General features: G+C 43.7%; 3 protein-coding genes across 4 annotated transcripts; 1 reads left to right on the forward strand and 2 right to left on the reverse strand.

Annotated features, from left to right (window-relative positions):
- Positions 1 to 916: 916 nt before the first annotated feature.
- On the reverse strand, positions 917 to 6039 carry psmb2 (proteasome 20S subunit beta 2). Its single transcript, XM_085901142.1, has 6 exons — positions 5805 to 6039; positions 5217 to 5339; positions 5067 to 5137; positions 1366 to 1528; positions 1249 to 1298; positions 917 to 1126 (listed from the first exon to the last, which is right to left on the reverse strand). The coding sequence occupies exons 1-6, from the start codon at positions 5893 to 5895 to the stop codon at positions 1028 to 1030; spliced, it is 597 nt and encodes a 198-aa protein (XP_085757268.1). The 5' UTR covers positions 5896 to 6039; the 3' UTR covers positions 917 to 1027.
- On the forward strand, positions 5981 to 7214 carry cdca5 (cell division cycle associated 5). Its single transcript, XM_085901141.1, has one exon. It carries the CDS (start codon positions 6132 to 6134, stop codon positions 6894 to 6896), a length of 765 nt encoding a protein of 254 aa, XP_085757267.1. The 5' UTR covers positions 5981 to 6131; the 3' UTR covers positions 6897 to 7214.
- Positions 7215 to 13239: 6025 nt separating this feature from the next.
- Positions 13240 to 14881, reverse strand: c19h1orf216 (chromosome 19 C1orf216 homolog). 2 transcript variants are annotated; one of them, XM_085901471.1, is made up of 2 exons: positions 14862 to 14881; positions 13240 to 14263 (listed from the first exon to the last, which is right to left on the reverse strand). In XM_085901471.1, exons 1-2 carry the CDS (start codon positions 14864 to 14866, stop codon positions 13240 to 13242), a joined length of 1029 nt encoding a protein of 342 aa, XP_085757597.1. In that variant the 5' UTR covers positions 14867 to 14881. The 2 variants fall into 2 exon arrangements, with proteins under 2 accessions (XP_085757597.1, XP_085757598.1); XM_085901472.1 differs by lacking the exon at positions 14862 to 14881 and adding an exon at positions 14619 to 14722.
- Between the last annotated feature and the right edge of the window lie 1933 nt (positions 14882 to 16814).

Below are 16814 nucleotides of genomic sequence, written 5' to 3' on the forward strand. Positions count from 1 at the left end.
CAAAGCATCTGTTTGTGAGTCACCTGCTTCCTATGGACCAGCTCTCCTGGTCCACCAAACACTACTCCAGCTTTCCTGGGGCCGCACGCATCTTCTCCAATACCTGTCTTATCTCCCTCGTTCTCCTCCCCATCTCATTACTCCTCTCAGTAACCTAACCTCCGCTCGCCTCCTCCATCACTCGCTCGAGCAGCCACCCCTCCCTAAACCCCCCCGCCGCCTCCCTCTATCTGACACTCAGCAGGGCCGCTCTCCATCTCCGTGTGTGTGCCTGCAGGCAAACATATGCTGCTCTTCCCGTCAAGAAGATTCCGGTGTGTTTGAGAGAGGAGGGATTGTTTAATGTTTATTAATCACCTGTCTGTGGAATGGGGTGGCGAGACAGCGATGAAGCCACACACATACCTACTATGTTCAGTGACGTTACAAGGCTGTCTTGGTTTTACATTTACAAGGACAAATATTCAGTAAGATTCATGGAAACATTATATAAGAGCGCTTGCAAACTCACAGGTGTCAAACATATGGCCCGTGGGCCATATCTTGCCCATGACATTTTTTTTAGGCCCACAGATGCAAATTTAATACATGTCTCTTCCTAAAGTTGTATTCATATATATATATATATATATATATATATATATATATATATATATATATATACACACACACATACATATTATATATACTGTTATATATAATAAATATTATATATATATATACATATATATAAATATATATATATTTTTATATATATATATATATTTTTTTTTGTATGTGCAAACGCATGAGCAATTGTCCACAGCACATTGACTGAATTCAAGTGCAAAAGTACACAGCCAGGAGCGTGTTCTCTTTCCATGTTGCAGATGAGTAAACTAGAGAGCATAGCAAAAAGCACCACAGGGACAAAGAGTGTATATCTCAACTGCACGTCACTTTTTATTGGAACAGAAAGAACAAGGAGGTCATTGGTAGAAAAAAAAAAAAAAAGGTTGTGATTTGCTGGTAGCTAAGCAGGGAACGGTCACTTGGTGGGAGAGAGCTTCTCCAGGTCATGGATGCCCTCCTTGTCAATCAAACGGACGGTGAAGGAGGGAAGGTTCAGGATGAAGCGTCTGTTCAGCTGGTGGAGGCAGAAACAATCAGGACATAAGGAAACACTGAGTATGTCATGGAAAAAGCTACTTAATGGAGAAACAGCAACTCATTTTCTCCAAGTTATGGTATTAAAATTTCAAAACTCACTTCGTCAATGCACTTCTTCAACACATCTATTGCTTCATCTCTGCTCAGATCTGGAAGAAACAAGGACAAGTAAACCAACTGTGAAATGGTGAAGAGGAGCAGTGGTCTAACACAAACCTGGTCTGTAGTAGCGGTCGAGGATGGAGAGCGTAAAAAAGGCGCCGTAGCCGTGAGCGGCAAAGGGGGCCTTGGCCAGCGAGGACAGGTAGTCCATGTAGTAGAGACCCGGCCCGTCTGCGTCGTCGTAGCCCGCCAGCAACAAGTTGACGTGATACGGTGTCTGAAGAAAGGAGACGATGAAGGCGACTGGACATCCCGCCTTGGCTCATGTTGACGTGCATTGAATCTCAAGATTCTTTAAGGGATGCTGCTCGTTGACCAAGGGAGCGTCCAAATTTTACCACGAGGGGATTTTCACGTGATAGAAAATGGACGACATGGAGCAAAAGTATGTTTGTTTATTTAGTCACTTGCAGTGTGACATCTGCTGGAAGTCAGCACCCGTGTTGCCTCCTCCATCGCAACCCCCTCCCCCTTTCGCTCGTTCGTCCCCTCCTCTCCTCTCCCGCTGCCTTCACCCCGAGCCCCCGAGTCACGCCAGGGCTCATTAAAAACTTCTAAAGTCGTTTCGCTTGCACCCCCCTCTCCATCTTTAGAAATTACATCTTCCACGCTTCCAGCCTCTTCTCTCCCTCCAGTACACTCATTTCTTTCCTCAATTAAAGAAAACAAAAGGCAATTCGGAGAGCTCCAAAACATCTAGGAGCCTAAATGCTTGACAGACAAAGAATGGTTTTTGATTAGCGGCAAAACAGAACAACAATAATATTATGCCGGCGAGGTGATTCATCGAGGTTACGATCTCGACACCTGCCCTGTCATTTCAATTTAGCTCGCATTTGACCTGCTTATTTTCTGTGACTTGTGTTGGCGTGATATTTGCCACGAGGGGGATGATTGTTATATCCCCCTGTGGAGCGGGCTTTAGTGTGAGTGTTAATAATGGCCTCGCGCTCACTCACTCGAAAGCAACAAATGTGCGTGTTGGTGCGCAGCAGGTACGGACGAATATCGTGCGCATGTGTGTTTGCACGTGCATTTTTTTTTTTTTTTTTTAACTCCTCTGTGAGCCAGCAAACACCCCAGTGGCATCACCCCCACGAAGCAGACACCTGCCTCACTAGTTACAATGTAACAATAATACAGAGCTGGCATCAAAATAAACCTTCCCATGTCACCTCAAAGGCACCTTGTTAACCCCGCCACCTGAATTCACACCTCGATTGGCATCGACAAACGATACATCTGATCAACTCCGCACGCTTTTGTCATAATTCACAGCCAGACGAGACAAAAGGCTCCCTGGTGAGTGATAACTCGCGTCGACAATGTCCATAAAAACCGGGACGCAAAAAATAAAGCAGCGAGACGATTCGAAAAAAAATTAGGCACCGCTGTTCCAAGTCGTCACCCAAGTTTCAGCTCTGCCTTCCTTCCTGTGGCCCACTCCTCTCCCCCCCCCGGGCATGTTCCCTTTATTGGCATTTCTCCTCGATCTGTCCTATTAATTGTTCATCTGTGCAGGAGCCGTAGAGCTGTGTGCAATATGGCACGGGTAATTATTTGTGCCAGTGTTAGAAATGTATCACCCGCACATATGGGCCCAGCTGTAGAGCGAGCGGCGCCGTGCAAAGGCTAACAGGTTACCGTAGCAATGATCGCTGTTAGAGGGGAGGGGGGGGGGAATGCCCTAAAATCAATTATGCTATCGCTCCCTGAAGTATTCAACCCTTGTGTTTAATTGCTATTAATCATAAAACATTGAAGATTACGATCGTCTACTGTGGGGGACAAAGCTCGAAAAGACATCAGAAGACGAGATTCGACTTGTTGTTAGGCTCGGCGTTAAATCCTGCGCCTCATTACCGATGCGGACTTGCCAAAGCCTCCGGTGCTTATGTTTGCCGCCATTTTTTTTCTTCTTCCTTTGTTTCGCTCGCTCTCCCCGCTCCCTGAAGCGGGAGTAAACGCAGTTCTCCAGAGGTTAATAACGCAGCCCGGTTGTTTTCCTGGACGGCAGGTTGGTAAGCGGCGCGCTACGTAAACTACGTTTGTCCGTTCGGACGCGCTCCGCTGACGAGAGTTAACTACACCTCCCGGTGGTCGGCAGCCACTGGAGTGTGACATCTCTTAGTCTATAGAACTCCTCTGGAATGCATCCTGCAGGGGGGGGGGGGAAGGCCATACGCATTAACAATATAGTACTGATGAATTTATCAGCCAATAGTTTTTAACCTAGGGCTTTGAATACGCTGGCAATGCGGTGATTATTTTTCGGGAAAGGGGGAGGGGGTGCACTCACAAGATGACTTGAGGATTGAGGAGTAAAAATTGGGATACAAAACAAATCATTATCTTGATAAAGCGTCTTTTAACTGTGGCTAGATATTAATCGGCTTTGATTTAATCCAATTAATTAAATACCAATTGTCAAATATCTGGGACAGTTGCCCAGACAGCAACTGAACAAAGGTTAGAACTAGAGGCAGTTTCGTATAAATCGATACTTAATGACGTTTTGGTCCGTCGACCATCTTAAACTGCGAGTTCATTAGTGCACTGCGTGATGCAGATTTTGCCAGAGTATAAAGACGGAAGAGTCCACCAGTTGAGCTATTTGATATTTTGTTACCATTTCCAATACAAATGAAAAGATAATTGATTGTGAAATATTGATGTTTCCGGACTTTATATTCAAAAGAAAACATGGGGGGGAAAAAAATAAACGGTTAACCCAACACAATTTGCAAATGTTCGGATACTCTGGAGATTGCTGAATGCATGAGGAAACATAGCTGGAGGAAGGTGTGGGATGCTGGTTGGGAGAAAAAAAAAAAAAACTGCTTTGGATTTGGTTTTTCAGCACTCCTGAGAATGCAGCATTGATAAATCCTGCGCTCACAAAGCCAAAGTCGTAACCATGAGGCACAAAAATAAAGATTACCTTGCAGCGGATGACAAGACATGAATAAAAATGTTCTTCTGCTCAACATTTTCCAACCTTGACTGAATACAAATGATCCCGAAGCACTCTTCCAAGTGCAAATTTTGGGTGGATTCTTTTTTTTTTGTCTTGTTTCCATCGAGCAGGTTTGCATTTCACAGCCTTTTCTATCTATACAGTAACTCCCAGACATACTGGAGAATTTCAAACCATGTGTACATTGACTCCTACTGGTTCTCACACTCCATTTTGGACAGTGTGGGTCTACTGAGAGTATGTGTTGTCCCCACTGGGACACCCACAGCCTCCCTTCACGCCCCTCCTCCCGCTAGCCCGCCCCTATCCCTGGCTCGATGTGTCCCACATTCCCTTCCCGGCTACACTAATTGTTTTTTTTGTAATTATTTTCACCCTTCTGCTATTGTGAAAGGAAGCAGCTGCACAATTTCTGACGAATGAGTGCGAGCGTCACGACATACGCAAATGATCAGAAATTTTTTTTTAGCAAAAGAAAAAATAGTAAATTTCAATGATTTGCTATATATTGGCTTAAGCGCACAATGTTGAATTTTTACAACGATTAATTAAGTACTGTATATACACTGTTGGTATTTCTATCGTCATTGAATTTTAAACTGGCAAGTGAAATTTATATGATGTAATTAATATGTGGAATTACCACTTAATTTACTTCAACACCCTGTTTTCAAATCAGGGTTGCATAGGGTGACATTGAGGACCGCTATGCATACTTACTAAGTTATGATTATTTTTTTAAATTATATATATTATTTTACTTGTTGAGTATAGTTACCCTGCTTCTAAGGTACTCGGCGAGGTTCTTTCTTGTGAAATTTGCTGCGGCTGCTGGGCTGAGCTCATAGCCTGCAAAGATTTTTTTTTTCAATTAATTAGACAAGGTATTTCCTTTTAGTAGACTTATAATCCAATTTAAAGTGCTTACCGTTTCTCATTTTGTAGAGCTGCACATTCTTCTGGATATACTCTGCAAACTGCACCGTGTCTCCTGCCTCCCCCACGCACAGCAGCAAGATCTTTTCGCTAAGTTTGAACATCTTGTCATCGTCTGAAACATATAGGGACAATTACCTATCACAAAATACATCTTGAGCATTTTAAACACCCATGCACAGGTTTAAAAACGCACTAATTTTCACTTTATTATTCATATTTTGTACCGCTTTATACTCACGAGAGTCACGGGAAAATACAGGAGAATTTGTGTCTAATGAAGCTATTATACATATAGAATATATCTATTACATGAAATGGATACATTTAATATATTTATATGACATACATTTACAAAGCCATGATAATAATTACGAAAACAATAGGCGTGAATTCAACCTCAGACGGTATCAGTAGAAATGAATAGGAACACTTTCACAACAAAGAAGCTAAAGCCGTAACTGACACATACATGTATTTAATTCAAGACATTCTGAAGTTTAAAATAATACACCAACATAAGCATAATATGTCAGTTTCGATTCGGCTAGTGATGCTAAGCTAACACATGATCACTTACCTTCTTTCAACTTAATTACACTGCTGAGCGCGGCATTATCGGCAGCGACGAGGACATAATCTGGTCCCTGTATACCGATTAAATATTCCATTCTGTATTACGGGAGGTAACGTAATAGATATTAATGTATATAAAAGACGCGCTCTAGCTTCGCTTGCTCAGATTATTCAGCAAAAGTTACGAGTAGTCGTCGCAGGTGTAATACGTCACCGGAAACCGGAATGACGTCAGAAACATGCGACTCGGGCGGGCATTTTGAGCGGACTTTCCCTGCATTTGTCTCTGTACACTTGTCAAAAAAGTGCTGTATTGTTTTTTTTTAACCCGATGGGAGATCGAATGAAGAAGCGAACACCTCCGAGTCAAAAAACGATGGATTCAAATCAACTAAACGACTCGACGCAGCGGAGACGCTCCCCGCGGCTGACATCTCCCTTGGTAAATACGGAAGAAAACATGGCGCGTGACAATAATGTTCCCGTCAAGCGGTTCATTACCGTGAGGAAAATAGTGCCAAAGAAAGCTGCATCTGCGAACGATAAAGAAAACACGCCGAGGCGATCAGAAGGAAAACAGCAGAAGAGGCAAAAGGTCTCCACTCCTGGTTCCGTTCGGAAGAGCGGGCGGCTCTCCAATGCAAAGAAGGCCACCGTGCCTTCTGCGACCCTTGCACCATCTACTCCGGTCCAGCATCCTCCCCAACAACTCGAGGAGGATCCACGCGATGCGATGTGGTCTCAGAAAGTGCGTCGCTCTTACACCAGGATCTGCGACAAATCCTTCAACGGTCCCGAAGCACGAGAGAATCTTTTCGGGTTCGAGATGCTGCAGACCCCCGAGGTGGGACGAAGCGTGAGTCGAGCTAATTTGGCTCTGGAGGTTTCAAGCACCATGTCTGGCCCAAGTTCTTTCATTCTGAACGCTGAGGACTGTCATCCGGACCTCGACATCCCCGGGGTGGCGTTGGTAAAGAAGAAGAAGAAGAACCGCAGGAAGGTCCAGCAGATCGGCGTCACGGAGTTGGAAGCCCTTTCGGCCAAGATGAATGCCGAGTTCCAAGAGGCTGAACAGTTTGAGTTGGTTGTGGAGTGAAATCAACGTGGACATTGACATACTGGTTAAATGTCACGTTTAAGAGGACAGTCCTGCTTTAATCACTTCTAACATGACCTATTTTCACATGTTCTAGCATCTCCTTCATGGAAATTCTGCCATAAGTTATGGTGTAAAAATGTCATCGTATTTTATTTTCTCTCGAAATAACGTTGTCAAATAGTTTGCTGCATCACAGTTCAATTCTGCAGAAAATTTCATAAGCACCTGCTGATTATGTTATGGTAGTTAACCATGAAACAAATTTCTTGTTTTTCTGCATCTGTTCTTAAATAAATATTACATTTTTTTATGTTATTTACGCTTGTGACATTTATTTATATATCACGTAGAATATTGCAATGGACTTTTAATACTACAGTCGAATGAATACTCCTTCAATCACGTTGTTGCTTAACGCGTACAGCCGAGACTTGTTAGCCAAATATACTGCATTCCTTCATGCAGCATTGGTCTCCAGTGATTATGTCAGACTGAATAAGTGAGCCATCAGTCTTCATTGAACAACCAGTGGGCAGGTAAAACATTGGCTCACGGGGATTTTAACAAGTTAAATGGATGTGTGCTTTCATTTGTTTGAACAAGGAGGGAGTGCTTCACTGTCACATATGTCTTTTTATCCAAGCTGCTGTCTGGAGGTGTGTTATGACCAAGCAACATGGTTTTTTTTTTTCCCCCAGTCAATATTATTAGGGATTGGCAATTGACAACAGAATGGTAATTTTAATCCAATGCACTTCTGGATAGAAAAATAGTTTGTGGCTATGTTGTTGAGAAATAATGAGTGTTTGTAGACAGGGAAGTAAATCCACAATTTACGGAAACGCTGTGTTTGCCTCCTCGGGTGTTGCGCTGGTATCCTTCATTTGACATTTCAGCTGCCTGGGAGAGGAGCGTGTAGCGTACGAGGCCTTTTTTTTTGTTTTTTTTTTGGGGGGTATATTTTTAACATGTTTGTCACCATCACTGCGAGCTAAAAAACAAGAGTAAGACGAGAGCTGTCAACTACCAGAACCCGAATCAAAATGTTGCCTTTTGCTTGGGAGTGTCTGATTTTTTTTTTTTTAAAAGCAGGGTGGATATTTTACACTCTCAATATAGATGTGTTTTTCCATCTTCCCCCCCCCCCCCCCTCCCTTTCTATTTCACTCACGGCAGTTGTCTCCGGTTCAGCTTGACTGCTTCGTTAGGGCTCATCATTTGCATTCAGATTAATTATCTAATTACTGACAAATGTCCGGCGGCCACCCCGCACTCCGGCTCGTCATCTCGCAGTCTGTAATTATTTTAATCATTTACTTTCATCTGGAGCGTGGCTGCCTTACGCCTGTGTTTAGAGGCCATTCTTAATTACCCTGCCAAGACACTCTTTTTAAGGGGGGGGGGGGGCAATTGGGTGAGGGATTCTGTGTGTGTGTGTAAAGATGGACCAACGGGGGACACGATCCAGAGGCTTTTTAAAGCACAGAGGAAGCACTCTCCTCTCCTCCACCCCCCCTCCTCCCATACAAGCAACTAACTTCCTCCCCCCCCCCCCCGCCCGCCTCCCCCATTGTACTTCCTCTCTCTTTTCCCCCCTTTATCGCAAGCTCACACAGGAATCGCCCGTGGGCTTCAGTGCTCCGACTGCTAATACACGAAAAGCGTGCACCATGTTTGCGGCATCCATAATTTGCACATGGTTCCACTATCTGCATGGAAAATCTAGATTCATCTCGGCTCTGACTGTCTTTTCCCGGCATCACCAAGTTTTGTTACCTTCTGTTTTTTTTTTTTTTGTGTCCTTCTCCTTGTATTTGGCCTCCTGCTCCATGTCTCCCCCAAAGAGGGACGGCAAGTCACCCCCCCCCCCTCCACCACCACCACCCTTCTCCTTCACTGGACCACTCCGTAATGATGCTCTCACTCAACCCCTCAAGCCACGCAGCCTTCTGACTGCTCTTGTTAGGGAAAGCCGGAGTGTGAGGGAAAGAGATACAAAGCGTCGTAATTGGCCCCTTGAATATTTAAGTCACTCGGGATGAAAGTTTTAATGAAAAGATGATTATCTACCAGTTTATCACACACACTGTTTCATATTTCATTTGCCCATGTTCCGTGCGAGCTGTGTTGGCAGTTGCGGGAATGAAGAGGGGAAAAAAAAAAAAAAAAAACGATGCAGAAGTGGAAGATTTTCTTTGTGTTGATTGCAACTTTATCAAAGCCAGGGGTCATCAAAGTAAAAACAAATAATAATGTAAAATATCATATACAAATTTAACATACTGATTTCAAACCAGGCTTTCCCCCCCCCCTTGAAAGACGATGCGATAAAAAAAGGACATACTTTTTCTGCGGCATAAACAGACGGCTGTTTGTTATTCATTTTCATCGCACATAATAGCCGAGCCATTAATCCCTTTTTTTTTTTTTTTTTTTTTGCTAGATGTTGGTGTGAAAAAGCGGCCTTGTGCGTTTCTGACATGTAACAGTTTTGCCAAATCCCAATGGAGACTTTGGTAAAGGGAGGGGGGTGGGATTAAGTGAAGACCCCCACATAGCCTTAGGCTACAGTTTGGAATGGGACGACTGAGATTAGACGGCAAGGTGTGGTGGAAACAAGCAATTTTGGGCGCGAAGATGCAGCCTGGGTCAACGTGGTCTTCTAATACCCATAACAATGCTACGCTGACCTTATTGTGAATGCATGAGAAGAAAAGATAAGGACTCCATGAAAAGACACATGACATGAGATTATTTAGCCTCCCCGATTTGCATCGTGTGTGTTATTTGATTGATTTTTTGGCAAAGTTAGACGCCACTAAATTCATGAGGCCGCATTATTAAACAGCTTCGTCTGCCATATGTTGACGTAGCTTCAAAAAAAAAAAAATCCAAATCCTCTTTAAAAAAAAAAAAAAAAAAAAGCCCGCGGGGGGAAGAAAAGCGTGACGAGCCCCCAAAAGAGTGTGCGGATGGAGTTTTGTCAAAGTCTCCATCGATATGACTTCAATCCGCCATTTCACGGCGCTGAGGTGGGCACGACCTGCTTCCCATGTGGTCTTTGTAGACCAAGTGTCACCGTTTACCGCAGCATTGTAGCATTGGGGAGGGAGACCCCCGACTCAGCCATGGGGGTCTTACGTTGAAAAGCAAAAGAGCAAGTTAAATGAAAGTGACAATGTGCAAACATTCCCGCCGGCAGCTGCGTAGCATTTTCCGTACCTCCACCCTTGCGTGGTCACCAGACCCCCGTGACCCCCCCGCCCCCCACCACCACCCCTCGTGCTTGGCACACGCACCTGCCGCTCCCAGCCGTGCTTTCATTTGACAGCCACATAATCTATGGGCGGATCCGGGGCCCGGCTCCACTCAATGTGCTTTTGAGAAAACCCCTTATGCGTGAAAAAGCTCCCTTTCTCTTTCTTTTGTCCAACACGGTTTTATAGCCCAACATTGTGCATTATGAGGTTTGGGGGATTTTTCACAGGACTCCATAGAAGACGATAATCCTTTCAGAGATAAAACTTTAACCTGCTGTTTTCATATTTATTAGCTGGTTAAAGCAGGCGAGGCAGCTGAACCCGGTGAGTGACAAGTAGGGGAAGGGGGGGGGGCACTTTGAGAGGGGCTTTTATAAATGGCTCCGCTAAGTAAATTAATGGAGAGAGTCAAGTGGTTAAGTGACAAACAAGGTTACAAAGGTTGCCTCACTTATGTAAGATCAGGTTTGCTCCACAAAATGAACTCATCGTCAGCACAGGAGCTACTTTAAGATATTTTCTCACTGTGTATTGCAATCCTCATTTCTGTCACTTTGTCCATCCATCCATCCATCCATCCATCCATCCATCCATCCATCCATCCATCCATCCATCCATCCATCCATCCATCCATCCATCCATCCATCCATCCATCCATCCATCCATCCATCCTTCCCCGCATCCGTCCGTCCATCTTTTTGCCTCAATCGACAACTCTTTTCATCCAGTTCATCATACCCAGGCCTCCGGCCGCAAGTTCCCTGCACCCTCACTCACCCTTCCTCACCCCCCCCCCCCCCCCCCCCCCCCCGAGCTCCCACCCCAACGCATCACCGACACCCCCCCCCCCCCCTTTTCTGTCAAAGCTGATTGTTTCCAAGCCAGCAGAGTGCTGCGGGCTAACACACTGTCACACTACATCAGGCAGAGGAAAGAAGGGGCGAGGGAGACTATGATAGCTTCTATATGCGTGTCTATGTTCAAAAAGACACACACACACTAACTTGGACACAGCGGGAGTGTAATATGAGGAATATTGTCCAAAAAGAAGGAGGTTGAAAACACTTTTTTTGGGGGGGATGCAGGTTTTCTATATGTATGGTTATAGAAAAATAAGATGGCAGGAAGAAGAAATGTTCATGGTCTTGGGATTAAGCCATATTGAAGTGCCAAACTTCACATCATATTTGCAATGAGATGAGCCAAGAGTTGCCCAATATCTGCTTTTAGGGTTGGAAACAAAAAAGAAGTGCATACAAAGGCATCATTTGAACCCGCAAATAGAAATGCATGAGGAGAAAATTGTAAATATTTGGCAAACTTACCATGAGACATGATCGTTTTTATACTGTAAGTCGAAAAAAATATTTAAAAAAATATTCACATGTAATTAACCTTTTTTTTTTTGTTTTGTTCTCTCTAAATTTTAAAATACAACACCATCCATGTTTTATTATTATTTCGATATAGAGGGAGAATATTTTCAGGTTGCCTCGTTAACAGCAGTGGATAGGCTCATCCCATTAAGTTTATGATCTAGAGTCGCCCCCTTGTGGATGTAATTATAACTCAAATAGATGACATATAAACATTGACAAAAACTAAGATTAAACAATTGATCAAATTCAAATCAACATTACGATGGAGTATATTAAAAAATGCAATTTTAAAATGTTAAAATAAATAAAATAAAAAGTTATATAGGCTACATTAAATCTAATTCTACTTTTGCACACTTTTTATTTATTTACATGTTTATCTACAAACGTTCACTGCTTAGAAAGTACAATCCATGTATTAACATATGTTTCTTCAAATGCAATTTATTTATGACAACAACAAAAACAACACGATTTCTTAAATTGTAAAACACAGACATTAGTTTCTTGTAATCAGTTAGCCCACCTTGAAATTGCATTTAGTGTTTTTCTAAAACCCCATCAAAAGCAACGTTTGTCCCCTTTTTTGAGCTACTTTCATGCAGATTGCAAACAAACCATTGTCACTGCTGTCAACCTCTCGCTTTTTATGTCTTCCAACAAGCAAACGGCGGATCAATATGGAAATTCGTTCTACTCACTGCAATCATTGCACCACAAAGACGCGATAAGAGAAGAAGGGATTTTCTCTTAGCTTGCCCTTAGGCTTTGGCCTCTTTCCTGGTACCTGCTTACTGGAGGGGGGCGTGGCTTCTTTGAGGGGGGCGGGGTTACAGACTGACATGATCCCCCCCTAAGGGTGTTTTGCATGGGTGAGGGCCTCCTCAAACTTGCACACAATTAAAGATGCTGGTATCTCCTTGAAGACACACACACACACACACAGAGGTGAGATGTTCTCGGCGCCGGAGGGCAACAGCCTCCTCACACGGCAATCACGTTGTCTGCAGAACACACGTTGCCCGAGCCCGTGTGATGGTTCCATACAAAAACGACTTTTATTCAACGGACAAAGAGGCAATTGTTGGCTAAAAGGACATTTAGCCCCAAGGGTGGATTACAGTGTGCGCAGCAGAACATCGATAAATATGGCGATTAGGAAGAAAATGAATGCTGTGTGCTAAATTTACTCTGCTTGGGAACGGACATTTCATGGAAATATAATGACAAACAAAACATTTCATTTGCGATACTACTGAGAATGAAAAAGAAAAAAAAAACAGGAGCTATTTTTTGATATTTTATTTAATGATGTTTTTAAGATAATTACACACAAGCATGTTATTCTTATTTTGGGGGATTTTTTTTCACATTGACTTACAACATAAAAGACATTGAATGTTTTTCACGATTTTTAGACTTTGGTCGATAAAAACACAAAATGGATCAACTCTAGATTGTCTTCACCTCTAGGTAAAAAAAACAACAACTCATTTTCAAAGTGCAAGAAGAAGGGAAATACATATTTGTCACCTCGATATGACATCAGTGTGCTAATCGACTATACTTTTATCTTTATCGAGGAATTTCCCCTTAACGATCAGTCCGATGATCATCGCAGTCTTTGCACACCACGAACAAAAGTTTCTTGCCATATTTTTGGAATCTCAGAAATAAATATATTCTTTCTTCTTTGTGTTTCTATGACTGTCCCACAGCGGCAGGCGGCGCGGCGTTGACCACGGCAGCCCCCATACGGAGAAGTTCTTTCCTGTGCGTGAGGATGATGTCAAAACTGGATTGAAGACGGTTCTGCTGTTCCTCAATGCGGCCTTGGAGAGTGCGAAGCCAGCGGATCAGAGCCAGACGTCGGTACATGGTCAACTGAACCTGGTGCTTCTCCATCTCCTGGGCTTTGAACCTCTCGCGATCCCGCAGCGTCCACACGGCGTCCATCATTTCGGGAAGCTCGCCGTCCGAATCCGACGACTGGTCGTGTTTCTCCTCCGCTCCTTCCTCCAGGAGGTTTCCGAGGTGACTCCCCGACATGGAAGTGCGGTTTAAGCTTCTCCGTTTTCCTGATGGTTCTCTGCTTCTGGTAGGCTCAAAGTCGCGCTGGCTCGGTTTATGTTCCCCAAACGCCATCCGCTCCAAACCTCCAGAAGACAGCCAGTTGGTTCCTTTCTCCAATCGAACGGAAGACATGCTCCCACCAGAGTCCGACTCGGAGCCGCTGTCTCCCCACTCGTCGTCGTTTTCAAGCTTCATCAACTCCTCCATATCCTCCCTGCCTCGGTTGCTACTTTTTCTTCTCTGAAGCTCCATCTTCTCCCTATGCTTGGCCATCACCTCTCCTTCCTCTTCCACCATCCTCCTTTCTTCAGCTCCATCGGGAGGGACTCGCCCATGGCTGTCATCCCCATATTCGATTTCGGGAAGCGGCTCCAGCGTGCTCCAGCTTGGCATGCGAGAGCGAGGTGACAAGACCCCGGAGCTGCCGTAGGAGGATGAACTTCTTAAATCAGGACTCAGAGGACCCAGTTTACTCGGGCGAGGGGGGTTTTGGTTTTCATCTCCTCTTCCTCTTCCATTGCTTGTCACAAAATTCGAATTGCCATCTTGATCATACTTCTTGCTCGACAAGGAACGAGGATTATTGGTGTTTTGACCTTTATAGGCCTGTGGTTGATATTGATGAAGCATTTCTGGTCTGGATTGATTCTCACTGGAAGGAAACAGAAAAAAAATAAAATCACTTTGTCACGTCTCACCTCTAAATCACCCTTTTGCAGGTCACCCTCAAAATACTTCCAATGTTTCTAATAACTACAGGCGACGATGCTGCTCTCCAATTCTATTAGCATCACACATCTACGTGTCACCCCGGAATGGAAATTTCTCTAATCCTGACTTGAGGCTGCTGTCAATCCCCCCACCCCCCCACCACCACCACCATGAAGCCCCTTCCTAACCCCCCCCCTCCCCCTCCCTCCGCGTGCATGCACAGTGCTGAAGGACAGCTCATCATCCGCACGGCCCTATAAAACAAATATCAATCGTTCAAATAATAAGAAAAATACCCAAATAAAGTCGATGCAGGATGGACGTTCCGGTTCTTTAATGGTTCCATGGATTTGGTTAGATGGTTATAGAAAGCAGAAAAACGACGACTAATGGGCTTCATATCGGATTGTCCAAAAAAAAAAAAAAAAAAAAAATCAACACCAACGAGGAATAATAATAATAATGTTTTTTTTAATTCCAAATAATGCGCTGAAAGAATTGAAACGTATGAAAATGCGTCTCTCTTATGTAACACTCACCCCATCTCAGTGCTCTGTCGTCTCTTGCAAAAAAATCAAGGCAGCCTCCCTTCCTCTTCCCTATTTGTTGCCGGCTTAAGTCACTTGACTGACATTTCAGCCTCATTTGCATGCGCTTGTGGTTGTTTTCTTACCTTCTGTACGGGTTAGATGTTCGATGGAGAGAGGCTGAACCGACGTTGCGCCTTTGCCGACGTTTTTCCCCCCTCCTCCGACGCGGTGTTGTTGATCCTCCTCTTCCACCCCCCTCCTCCCTCTTCTTCCTCTTGCCATCCCCTGGTTCCAGGAAAAAAAAAAAAAGATGCGGACGTCTAGGCTGGGTGGACAGGAAACGAAAGAATAAAAGGAAAGTGATGCATTTTTTTTTTTTTACATTGTTTTTCTGTAGTGCACATTGTCTATAGTCTCCATCTTTAAAAAAAAAAAAAAATGTAGTACAATTTTTTTTTGCGTGAAATAAAAAAACAAAAAAAAAACTCAAAATGAATCCATTGACCTCGACTTGGAGCTTCATGCAAAATCAGGGAGATCATGGAGTAAGGATGAGGAGCAGCCAATTAAAGTACACACAAGAACCTTCATGGAATGACCAAGTCAGTCTGTGGACCTCAACCCGAACTAGGAAAAAAAAAAAATTCTTTCACGGTATCACTTGTTTAGAATAGACACATGACAAGTTATACAATCCAAAACTGTCTCGAGTTCATTTGCACCCTCAGGAATGATAAAATCATCTCGAAAAAAAGCACAGAGTGATCCTCGTGTTAAACCATCATTTGGTCTGATGATTCAAAGTTATGCAAACAGTTGATGCTAAAATTTGAAAAATAAATGACCATGGGGTTCAAACGTACTCACACTCTGTACTAAACAAGTCTATGTTGTTTTTGTAAAAAAAAATAAAAATAAAAATAAATTGATAACACAAATACTGATTTAGCTTCAGAAAAAGTGCTTAGCTTCAAAAATATATTTTTTTAAAACTGGCAATTACACAATACCCATAATGCAACTTTAATTACCAATCTTACGGGTCCAAATGTTAGTAGCAAGTGTTTTTTTTTTTTTTTTTTTTTCTGGATTATTGTATGAGTGTGTGATATCGAGAGGCTACATCAGACAGACTTAACAAGTGTCTCTCTCCTCTCCGCTCCCGTCCCCCTGACACATCGTCGCTGGCGGCGGAAAAACTCATCCCCCACTTGCTCGAACACACACACACACACACACACACACACACACACACACACACACACACACACACACACACACACACACACACACACACACACACACACACACAGTTCCAACCCCTCTTGCTTCCCCTTCAACAACATCCACATTGAAATCCACCAGCTCCAGGCACCTTCCATCGTTCACCAGTCGCCTAAGCCCATAAAATATACATCAAACGCAAGCCACGGGGCCCGAGGCCTCGTCACACGCAAAATCATCACTCTCTTTATATCTCACTCTTTTAAAAGAAGTTACAAACCATTATGGAATTGAGGCCTGTTACCGTAATGTCTCACAAAAAAAAAAAAAAGCATGACTTACCTTGTGCTTTAAAAAAAAGACATTGTTTCTGACTAGTCCCACAGCCCGAAGCTCGGTGACCCACTTCCCTCCGCATCTGCTCCAGCGGCGATGTCGGGCCGTGACAGCGGCCGAGGGCGGCCGGTTACCCGTGGGCCACGCTGTCAGATCGCCAGTGTGCAGAAGAGATGCACAAAGCCAGCGTAAAAGAAAAAAAGCAAGCCAGCTCCGAAATGAGCTAAATTAGCCTAGACGTGCTAAAGTGAAATCCAGCATGGCTTGTTTTGCACTATAATTCCACTTTTATCTTTGGATGCTGCATGGCACACAGCAAAAAAGACCCTTGGGGGTAACAGCTTTTTTGTTTCTCTCCAATTATTCCACCCTCTGCCCTCTTTTATCCTCATAATCAGAGTA

Source organism: Syngnathus leptorhynchus, chromosome 20, assembly GCF_054491065.1.
Source record: "Syngnathus leptorhynchus isolate UIUO chromosome 20, UIUO_Slep, whole genome shotgun sequence".
Classification (NCBI taxonomy): domain Eukaryota; kingdom Metazoa; phylum Chordata; class Actinopteri; order Syngnathiformes; family Syngnathidae; genus Syngnathus; species Syngnathus leptorhynchus.